General features: G+C 36.3%; 1 protein-coding gene across 3 annotated transcripts in view; it reads left to right on the top strand.

Moving 5' to 3' along the window:
* The window catches only part of STXBP5 (syntaxin binding protein 5), a 124,076-nt gene that overhangs the window by 41,945 nt on the left and 70,031 nt on the right, over positions 1-12,100 (top strand). For all 3 annotated transcript variants that reach the window (XM_075146210.1, XM_075146208.1, XM_075146209.1), the window contains exons 5-7: positions 1,621-1,755; positions 2,881-2,944; positions 5,920-6,003. In XM_075146210.1, coding sequence (XP_075002311.1) covers positions 1,621-1,755; positions 2,881-2,944; positions 5,920-6,003 — 283 coding nt within the window. The remainder of the gene's footprint in view (positions 1-1,620; positions 1,756-2,880; positions 2,945-5,919; positions 6,004-12,100) is intronic.

Here is a 12,100-nt window from a genome sequence, read left to right as displayed (position 1 = left end):
GCTTCCAATAAAATATTTTTTTCAAGAATGTTGGGGAAACTCAAGTCTTTAACCTGTGGTGTTCCCAGATTACTGTGCTTAGTAAAAATGTTACAGCCTCTAAAAGTTCGGTGAGTTGTAAGAGCATTTTAAATCTTGTATATAGTACTTTCTTCTTTGAAAGATCAATGAAAAAAGTTAGTGCAGCCTTATGGCTTAAATATTCAAGCACAAGAAATCAAGAAAGTTAGAAAATGGATAAATGAAAGATTTGCTTGAGCAAACTGCATTCCCTAACTAGAAAGAAATTAGTGATATAAGGAGTAAAGTGGTACACTTTTGATCCAGGTAGTATTACTACAGAAGCCTTAGCTTTTGAAACCTGTAATACAAATAACATCTTTTCAGCCATTAGCAATTTTTTTTTCATTGCTGCTGTTAACCTTTGCTTCTGTGCTAAAGTTAATTGTGTATATACAGCATCTAATGCAAAGGATTTAAAGCTGTTCTTTGCATAAATAATTATTAACAGGCTTGTGAAGTGATGCATGGATTTGGCAAGAAGGGAACCCAACTGGGAGAAAACAAGAACAAAAAACTGTAAAGCTAAGGATTAGAGCTGCCAGAACAAATTTCCATTGAATAATTATTTTACCTTATCACTGAAACATTTCAGAAAGCCCAAGTTTGATAGTCCAAGTAGTTTGGCAATTCCTTTCAATAATGGACCCTGTCAGATTTAGAGTTGGCAGTTTCCAGAAAGTTTCTAGACTCTAATTTCAAGTTAGTATTTCTGTTGTATAGAAAAATCAGATACTTTAGAAGCTTCAGTTCCTTATCAATTTTGAAGAAATATTAAACAATAATCAGGAACCAAGAGGACAGAAATAACCAAGTTTTCAAATAGCAATATTTGCACTGGAGCTATAGTCAAAGAGGAGTTCTCTGCTGGTACAAACAGTCGTTAGCTTTTTGGGTTTTATTCAGGTACTTCCTTCTAGCAGAAGAGAAAACTGTAAGGCAGAAAATTAAAACATGGTTTAAGTAAAATAATAGCCCCAAATTTAAACTACTTTTAAAATTACTTTTATAATTGTTTAGGATTGGGTTTAGGTTTGCTGTTTAGGGGATACTACTTTGGGTTACATGGAAACTTACATTTCTTATGCTTTATTTTCTGCCTTTGTTTCCTCACTTGAAACCAGCTTAATCTGTATAAGGCTACTTCTAAAACTCCTTTGTTCTTTAAAACTTTAAATTAGATAGATTTCAAAGGGAGACTTATAGATTATAACATAGGAGTATTGTATTTTAAGTTTAAAATGACAACAATCTTGAGCAAATACATTCAAAAAAAAAAAATGATAATTTTCAAAGGTGGCTGTCTGATTTTTATCTGAATGACTTAACAGTTTTAGAATACCTTCATTTCTATTTTGTTTACTCCAAGTTTTTACATTGTCTGTGCATCTTTTACTTTTGTCATGTACTGGCTTTGCTACTTTTCTGTACCTGTAACTTGTCTTATTTCTTCCTGTTTGCCTATTGCCTTTCTTCTGCCTTTTGGCAATGTAGACCTTGAAGTGTAGGATATCTAAAAGACTTTTCTTTAATCCCTTTTTTGATGGCTTTCTCTTTCAGGATAACGTTTTGTCATCTGCCTTTCCAAAGTAAATGGCTATATGTGGGCACCGAAAGAGGAAACATTCACATTGTCAATGTGGAATCATTTACTCTCTCAGGCTATGTCATCATGTGGAATAAAGCCATTGAACTGTGAGTTTAACCAAGTATTTTCTGTTGGCGGGGGAGGGGACAGAAGTGTCCCAGGTGTTACTAACATCAGTTGCAGAAATGTCATTTTTACCTCGAGTGGCCTCCATATTAGTCTCACTACACCAAATACATGATCAAAGTACATAAGTAGTAATTTAAATACTTTTTATTCTCATAAACGTGAAGTGTTAATATATATATGTTTCTGCCTATAACACTATTTTATCATAGTGCCTGGAATAAACATAAAAATAGGCAAAATAGACAATATAAAATAGACATAAAGTCATTATCTGTAGTGATAAAGAAATATGATATGTTAAAATATGATGTGGCTGATACTTGGGCGGGCATGTCACTTCTACAATTTTGGGCTTAAAGCCCAAAGTATAAAGATATGCATTGTAAGAGGGCTGATGCATGCAGAGTATAAAATTACTGGCTGTAAATTTAAATAAGCCTATTCCAAGAGCAAAGTATATTTTACAGCTATTGTCATTGCTCCCCCTTTTTTAATAATAAATTTGTGTATGCAAATATAGTGTTTTGTGGATGAAAACATAAACTTGTGTGCTGCTGTTCCTGTGCTGTTATTTTGTTCCCAGAATGTTAGGTCTATCTTCAAAACATATATGAAGTCCATCACTTGCCAAAGGCTGTTGAAGCAAACACAGCTCTTCATGAGTCCATCATCTTCAATAGCAAGAAGTCAACATAAAGTCTTAACTCTGTGTTGTTTTAACAGTGCCCGGCTTGGGCATTTATGAATAATGGCAAGACCTGTTTCCAGCATAAAATTAAACATTTTATCCAATGGTGTCAATTCTGTAACAACAAACATTAAGATAGATATTGTAAAGCTAATGGCAATTTTTTTTCTGTATTGTGAATAAGCAGTAAATAAGTCTTTCTGTCTTATAAGAAGACAGAAACTAAGTACCTAAAAATAGACAGAAAGTATTTATGGGCTTGAAGATAAAAGTAAAAATGACTTCATGCTGAAATATCAAGAGCTTGCTTACATGGAATCTGTATCTTCAGAATCTTTATTACTTGCAGTCATTTTGAGATGCAGTTTTGGGCAGGGGAATTTTTTTTAATTAAATGGAAATATTTCTTGTTTAGGTCGTCCAAATCTCACCCAGGACCTATTGTCCACATTAGTGACAATCCAATGGATGAAGGAAAGGTAGGATATGTTTAAAGACTATATAGTACATTATTTTTCAAGCAAGATTTTTTTAAAGTATAGATACTACTGCTTTTTAAGGAAGGATTAAGTAGATGAGGACACAATGTCGAAAGCATAAAGGGAGGCTAAATCAAGGTTTTAGGCTCTGAAAATAAAATGAAGCAAGATACAGACATGACTGTAGGACACATTACTGGAATAATGAATGCATCTTGTAATCGGAAACATTTGAAAACAGCTGAAATTGCTTAATTGCAAAAAAGCAATTGAAGAATTTTACTTCTGGTGGTAAAAATTAAGATGTTACCAAAAAACCAATCATAACGTAAGCGCAGAAATAGTGGGATGGAAATTAAATAACCTTTATAATGCTCTTGGGTGTTGCTGTTTCACAACTTTAAAATGGTTATTTATATAGCATATTTATATAGACTACTGTGTACTTTGTCTTTAGTTTAGCTAATCCAAGTACCAAATCATACATTCCCCACTTAAGTCATGGTTGTAAGTCTAAGTCTGTGCTTCAGATAACAGACTTCTTCTACAAGTCTTGGGATGGGATCACATGACTCACCCAGTCTATGAAGGATCTTCAGCCTCTTTAGCTTGTGTGCCCCATACAGTTATTTAGCAAATCTTAGTGATCTACTGCAACTTTTGTTCAGATCACTTGGTCCACACTGAAAGGTGAGAGGTTTTCCTTAATTTTGACAATAGGAATAAAGCAAAATATGAAAGAAGGATTTGAAAACAGCAGTCTTGCATGTATCTTTTCCAAAAGCGTGTATGGTTATAATTTAGCCGGAGAGACCTTGGTGCCACTTTAAACAGATATTCATTAATGACTTTGCTCTAGATTAATCAGGCATAAGCGATTGCATAGGTTGATGAATTAAATTCTGAATTATTATTTTTGTCAGTGTAATGTCTCAGAAATATCCTTCCATGGACTTCCATTTCTGAAGAATCTTCAAGGAGAGAGAAAATAATTTTCTTACTACTATTCCACATATGCAGGAGAAATACTAATTTTTTGTTCACTTGCTTTTCATTTGACATGTTAGTGGTGGGTAAAACTGAAGAGAGAGGGAATGATACTATTGTCTCAGCAGTGGTTTGAATGTTTTAATAGCATGCTAGTTATAAGCTTGTATCCTAGACACCTGAAGTTTCAGTCCAACAAGGAGAATTTCCTGAGTTTTTTTTCATTGGGATGATGCTCACTGCAGTAAGTGCATAACTAATGGGTTTCTCTGTAGAATTAGGTTTGAATCACATTCCCTAGAATATGAATGCAATGAAGCTATGGTAACTTCAGAAAAGACAAATGATCTATTTATTCTGGTGTATTGCACCCCCACCCCACATTTAATTATTGTCAATTAAAGTTTAAAATTACTGTTTTTGTCAGTCAGGCTATCAATCAGTGTTTTAGAATCTGACCTTACACTCCTCTTCCTTCTCAGAAGAAAAAGTGCTGAAAAAAAACCTGTGCAGTTGCAAGAACCTCCTGTGTACTCACTTTTAAAATTTGTTCATGCTATGGGCCTAATCACTGTGATTTTTGTAATGTTTAAAGTTAAAATAGAACAATTATATAATATGGCTTATGATAAGCAAGATCATTTAAAATAATAGTATACATGACACTGTAGTGAGGAAAAAAAACTAATATTCACTTTTACTAGATCAAATGTGTCTAATAATTTTAGGGTATTTTAGTGCTGTATAGCACTGAAATAGATCAAATATTTTATCTGTAAGCTGGTAGGAGATCCTCTGTTATTTTTCATACTGTAAATAACTGTGCTACACTGAAAATCTTAACATGCTGAAAAGACTGTCCAGACAAAACCTCTAGGTATGGTAATAGACACATTGATTTAGATCTGTATTCTTGACTATAATGGCATGTGTGTGAAGGCAGTGTTTTCTAACTTGTAATACGAAGGACACTCCCCAGAGCGCTTCTGTTTGTTCACAGGGAATAGGCTGTTTCAACAGCGAGTAAATCCCAGCAGCCAACTACTCCTTTTTTGTATGTCCATGCTGGGAAGAAGTGGGAGTGAAGGCATGCTACTTAATGCTAGGAGCTGCTTCTCCTGTAGCAACATTGCTCAAACGAAAGATCTCACAGTAGATCCAGCAACTATGAAAGATGAAGCTGCAGTGCCGTCTTCTATATAACAAATGCCAAGACTGTTACTACTGCCTTATGTTGGCCTTGTTTTGTTTTCATTAAGAGAAGTGTCACTTAAGATGGGAGAGCAAAACACTTACATACTCAATAATGTGTTAGACCCGTTATTATGAGCAATTTGAATCTTTACTCCCTGCAAAAATGGTTTAATCTTGCTTCTAGCAAAAAGATTATTTGGAAAATAATCTTATTTAATTTCTCTCTAGCTTTCTTCCTCTAAACATCTAATGTTCTTGGTGTTCCTTTAGCCAATTATCTCAATTGTGATTAACATCTGGAGAAAGCTTAATTACATAGTTTCTTTATAGACAATGAACTGTTACCTAGAACTTCAGGAAGGATAGTGTGTTCTTCCAGCTAATCTAAGCAGAACAAATTCCAATGAGGAAAACGCACAATAAAAAGTTCTGTTTTCCAACCTCGCCCATTTTCACTCAGGAAGGAATACACTTAGGAAAGTTTAATGTTGACCTTTCTGGAACTCAAAGGGATTTCCAAGGACTCTTCAGACGAATGCATTTGTTTTTTCTAATTTTGCATGAATGTCAGTTTTATTAGCTGGAAGTTTAGGAGAATGACAACAGGTACAAAGTAAACCTCTCTAACATTGAGGTCTTCACCGCTTCTCACTAATTTTTGTCTTCATAACTACTTGCAGTTATTACATGTAACTATTATGCTGCATGTCTTTGGGGCAAGAACTACAGGCATTGCAAATGGTATGGTTTTGCTTATCCTTACAAAGACTTAATATATCTGCTTATTATTGCAGCTTCTGATTGGCTTTGAGTCTGGAACAGTGGTATTATGGGATCTGAAGTCAAAGAAGGCAGATTACAGATACACACATGATGAGGTAACATTTTTCATCTGCATTACTTACTATGAGGATATCATTTGCTCTTCTAATAGCGATTTTTATTCTTTTTTTTTTCATTTCTTCTGCTTCTGTCACCAGTGGATCAATAAATAGGTCTCTCTGCAATTTCAAGTACTTGAAGTTTTCTCTAAAAGAACCATAGAGTTTGAATAATAGAAACTTCAGACCGAATAACTGTTCACTGAGTTGAAGTTCATGAAGCAATGAATGGTGGCATGGATTGGATTTCTTTATTGATTTTGGGGGCTGGAGGGGAGAAGCTTTCAGATCTTTTTTCTGTTCTTGAGTAGTGTGACTTTCACCTGTGTTAAGAGCTTGAGTCTTAAGTTGAAACAAGGTAATTTAGCAATTTCTGTAACTTGCAATCTCTCACTTACTCTGAAAAGTGGAGTGGGGGGGAAGAAACCACTAAATAGTCTCACTAGGAAATTTCTATAAACACACCTTTTCTTTGTAGGATAAGATCAAGGTTTGAAATAAAACTGGAGGAGGTTTAAAAAAAACAATGGCATTGAATGGCATTTATTTAAAACTTGATTCTTGAGAGAATGTAGGCTTTTTGAAAGACTGAGATTAAGAAGTATCATTCAACATAAAATGCAAGTTGATGTATTTTATTTAAAATAACATCAAATTAGTCTCGATTTACATTTCATTGATTGTAAAATGTCTATATCATTGTTCACTACCAGCTAGGCCTGTTTCTTGTATCACAGCGGGTGTGTTTTCTTTAATTCTGTGCTGAACTTTTCACAAGACAGGATTGGGGGGGCGGGGTTGTGGTGTTTCTGGCTCAGTACTCATGCTTGTGTGTGTTAATTCTACCAATGAAGAGTTTCTTTGAAGGGGGAGTCTCTGAAGTAGTCTAAGCCTTAGGTCATTAGAACCTATGTATTAGAACATCAGAGCTGAATGAGGTTTCTTTGTGTGTTCAGAAATGTCTGTATAAGCCTCAAAGTATGCTATGTGAAGAGCAGTTTCCTACCTTCCACTTTCATTGCACGGACCTAATTAATTCCTGCTGTCGCTTTGTTTCATGAACTCACTTGTATCTCCATGTTTTTCTAGTCTTAACCAAGATCTTCCTATACCTCTTATTCTTCTTGTTCTTCTCTAACTTTCTTTTTTAACCATACTATTTTCTTTGTTATATAAAAGAGAAGCACAACAACATAGTGTATTGAAGATGTGGGCACACTGGATTTATCATGTGGAATAATTATGTTGGTTTCGTTTTCTTTCTCTCTTGATCTTGATGCTGGATTAGCCTTTTGATGCTGCAAGCATTGAGCAGATACTTCCTTGGAACAACTACTATAAAACTAGAGTCTCATTCTTCAGTGTTAATTGTCAGCTCAAAGTCTATTGCGTTTATGCATCGCTTCACATTTACATAGTTGGACAATAAATATTTTTAAGTCTTTTTGCAGTTCTTCACTGGAATCCTGATTTCTACCTTGACTATGGTTTGGTAGCGTAAGCAGAATTATCACCTTAATATGCTTGTTCTAATTTTCCAAGTTATTTATGAATAAACTGAGCAGCACAGATCCCTGAGGGACTCTACCAATTACCTTCATCCATGAACTAATCAATTACTGCCAGCCTGTCTTTATTCTAGATTGCTTTACTTCTTGATAACTTAACCAATTATTCCTCTGTTCAAGAATCTCTAGTCTGTTTGGTTTTAGTTTCCTTTGAATGATGTTGTTGAAAGACTTTGAAAATTGTGTAGACAGCTTAATTGATGTTTCCATTAGCCACATGCTTGTAAACATTTTAGGAGGTTTGTTGGATATGATTTCCTTTTACAAAAAGCATGTTGACTTCTCTTACCTGGTATATTATACTCATTCATATGTTGATTAACTTTATTAAAGTTTTGTTGCAGTTTCTAGAAACTTACGCAGGTAGATACTATGCTGCTTATTCTGTTTTTCTTCACATTTTGTGGTTCATTTGTTTAAAAATTTACTCCATGCCCTGATTTGAGAGGTTGCAAACAGCTGTTTGATCTTTGATTTCCTTTAGGATTTATAAGTGAATGCATCTAGTTGTTCAGTTTGTTTTTTTGATTGCAGAAGTAGTAATGAAATACTTCGGGTAAGACCTTTGGTAAAGAAATGTGCATTATCATAAGTTGGGAATGGATAGGAAGGGGAGATAAAACAATGAAGATGTAGAGAGTGAACTTGATGAGTTTCACTGTTCTCATTAGTGAGTATCAATATACATAAAGTTGCTTAAAAAAAAATATTGGCCAGTCAAGTCTTAGAAGTTGAAGTATGCTTTTTCTGTGAGTTCAGATTGCCCTTTAAGAAAAATATCTCTTTGGAAAAAGAATTACTGTATGCAGTAATAATTTGTTGGTTCTCATCCATTTAACATTGTATGACAAGGAATTTCTCCTTCAATGGGCAAGTTATTTAGATCTAATCTTCTAAGGGGGAAGGCAGGACAGAATAATGTCTTTTTTGGATTTGGATTTGATATAGTTAGGCAGTTTCAAGTTGTTCTGGATTTTGGCCTGAAAGGCATAGAAATAAAACGATTAATTTTGTCTAACAGAATTGAAAAATATGTTTCTTGAAAGGTGCCATTGTAGAGAGTGCTGTAATTGTTTCTGGACCGATGGCCTTGAGAGAAGATCCTATCAGATACAGAAAAGATAGAAAGCTGCACAAAGCAGATGATTTATGTGTATGCTATATATATGTCTGTCCTTTTTTTCGTGCGAGTCAGGTGAGGTGGGGCTTCTCCTGTATCTTTCTTCCATTTTATTCTTCAGTGCTTCTTAGTTTTGTATTTAGCTGCAAAAATGGAGAATCTCCTTCAATTTGTCAGTGAAAGGAATATTCAACTCCATAATATTATCTTTTTAATCATATTATGATCAGTGCTGACTAACAAGTGGCCTATATAAATACACTGTTCTTGCTGTTTTTCAGCTAGCACAGTTTCAAGTAGGTGAATGTAAATGTTAAGAAAGCAGAATAAACAGTTTTTTAATTGCATTTTGCAAAAATAAAATGATACTGCCAAATAATAAAAACTTTGCTAGTTTTTATGAGCAGCTTCCTTAACAGAAAAGAGTAAAGCATTCTCACTTGCTTAATGCTGAAAGAGGTTACTGTGGAAAGGTGGGTAACTTTTTGAGTCTTAGACAAGTAACACTGTAACTGATGCTGTGAAAAATGCTGACTGGCATTGTTGGAATTCTGATAATGAGGTAACCTGTTAATTCTAGTTGAATAACTTAGTAATTCAAATACTTAGCCAAAAATGAAATGTCTATATATGTATAGTAAGCAAATAATTCTTTTCAGTGGCAGGCTAGTACAGTTGTGTAGATTTTAAAGTATAACGGAAAAATCGGAAACCAGGGAAATTGACTAAATTGAGCAGGACATGGGGAGGGTACAGCTAACCAGAGTTTTGGGTAAGAGAAGAGTAACTAGTAGACAATTCTAGTTAGAAATAATTTAATGTGTGTCCATTCTAAATTTGACTGATGAACCTTGATTTTTTCTTTTTTCTTTTTTTTTTCCTACATTTGTTCTCTTAACATGTTTTGTTCTCTGTCCTGGTTTCGGCGGGGAAAGGGTTAAATTTCTTCCTAGTGCTGTGTTTTGGATTTAGTACGAGGAGAATGTTGATAACACAGAGGTGTTTTCAGTTGTTGCTAAGTGCCCTCCTAGTCCAAGGGCAGCTCCTGTGCCTACTGACTGAGCTAGGTACACAAGGTGGGAGGGAACATAATCAGGACAGCCAGCCCAGCTAGCTAATGGGGTATTCCATACCATGTGATGTCATGCTCAGTATATGAACGGTAGGCGTGATCCAGGAAGTACCGATCGCTACTTGGTTATCGGTCAGCGCAGGTGGTGAGCAATTGCATTGTGCATCACTCATTTTGTATATATTATCATTATTATTTTCCCTTTTTTCTGTTCTATTAAACTGTCTTTATCTCAACCCACGAGTTTTTCTGACTCTTACCCTTCCGATTCTCTCCCCGTCCCGCTGGGGGTAGGGGGAGTGAGTGAGCGGCTGCGTGGTATTTGGCTGCCTGCCAGGTTAAACCACGACATTCTCTTAACATGTAATACTGACTTCAGAGCTGAAAAACTTTGGTCAAGAAGATGCAACACAATCTGATTTTTAAGATATGTAATAGAAGTAACCAAAGTGTTTTCACAAGGATGTTGTAGCCAGGATGTAACACAATTCATAACTTTTAGAGTTAAGCTTGCTCCTGAATGGTTTTCTGGAATATCTTTTCTTGTTGACTGGAGTACTAAGATGTCTGCTCCCTTTACAATACAGGAACCTAAAAAATTGGTGGCCATGTTCATTCCTTATTTAGCTCCTTCTCCCTTCTATCCTCAATAACAAATAATTAGGGTGACATATCATAATTATTAAAGTATTGTAACATCTTGCCAAGACCTTTATTGACTAGCTTAGTCTAATCTAAGGTTGTGTTGCTACCCAAAAAGGCAGTCTTACCCTGACCACCCCAGCAATGTTTTTCCATAATTAGTTGTGGCTGCCTGACAATACAGCAAGTCACAGTATAACTAACTCTTTTCCCCTCTTCCTGTACGCCCAAGAAGACTATCAGTCGGAAAGACCGATTGCACATGAAAACTTAAGGTTTGAGAAAAATCTTCAGGCTTTCTGGCAATGTAGTGATTTCCTTGCTCAAGAGTGCACACACAGAGTCTAGCAGTGGTGGAATAATGCCTTATCTCATGAGACCTCCTCTGCTTCTGGCAAGTGTGGCGCAGAGCAGAGAAAGCTCTCTGCCATTTTGTTTCCTGCTAGCAAACTTTGTAAATTTGAATACTTCTGTGCACAGAAACTTTCTAGCTCTTGTTTCTTGTGGATTTCCTGGTTTGGTGGCTTTGCAAGAGGCTTCTTTCATATGCTGACTGTAAGGGCTGTATTCCATCCATGAAAGTGTTTCACCTCTTCTCTCACAGAGGGTAATGCACGTGACATTCTGCCCTGTAGCAGGAGCAGGATTTTTAACCTGAGGATTTATGTCCTTGATTCGCCACTTGTTCTTGATGAGAGCTCTTCTGAGTGTGCATTTGACAACCAGTAAGAAGATAGCAACTTCGTCCCATCTTGTCACACTTGATCTGGTGCAGAGCTGCTCATCAGCCACAGGAAATGCTGTCTGGTCTCCCTTCTTCCTCCCTGACTGTGCCATCTCAGACCGCTGAAGTGTAGCGGGGGGGTTGCAGAGGGATCTTGTTTGGTGAATCAGGCCTGCTTATTAGCACTGGGGAAACATTTTCTGGCTCTAATCCTATTGAAACAAATAATTCTTCTGGTAGTGGTTAGCTGTGTAGTCCATCAGTCTCATAAAATCCATCACCAGTCATTGCAAAGGTGATGACCGATTCTGTGCCTGTTAGAAATTGCAGTGCTATACCTGGGGTGTGAGCTTTGCTGCTGAGAGTTGCAGGGTTGCCATCAGCAGAGCTTGGCGCTACAGCACAGCTGCAGTTCTGCATGACATCGAGGCACAAGGTGTAGCTGTCTGGACCCTGGAGCTGGATCCTCTCCAACTGTGCAGTCTTTTTCCTGTAGCAGTGCTGTGAAACACACTTCTCTGTTTTGTTGGAGTGATGGTGGCCATTAATGGGTGACTAGGCTTTATCAGGGCATCATGAACAGAATGGCCAGGCACATTGATACCATAGAGAGTGTTTGCTACAAACTTTGCCATTGGGTTAGTCTCCTCCTCTCATTACTTTGTAGTTGACGTTGGTCTTAAAACATGTAACTTGAGGGGCTGTGCAGTCTACCACCATCGTTTGATGCAACTCTTCTTGACTCTAGACCTCAGATGTGGGAAGGGATCCTAACATCATCCTTTATAATCTTCCTCTGCTAAGGAACAATGAGGGTCAAACTTCCTGCATGATCAGAGGCTTACGGAAAGATTCCCGTGCAATTTTCCTCATGGAAGAAGCTGAATCCTGTTATATCTCTTAGTACAAATTCAATGAAACCAATGAATTTGGTTTCATTCCAAATTACCTGACCTTTAGGAGGCTTT

The sequence above is a fragment of the Calonectris borealis genome, chromosome 3 (genome assembly GCF_964195595.1).
Source record: "Calonectris borealis chromosome 3, bCalBor7.hap1.2, whole genome shotgun sequence".
In the NCBI taxonomy this organism is placed as follows: Eukaryota; Metazoa; Chordata; class Aves; order Procellariiformes; family Procellariidae; genus Calonectris; species Calonectris borealis.
This window is presented reverse-complemented; position numbering and strand designations above follow the sequence as displayed.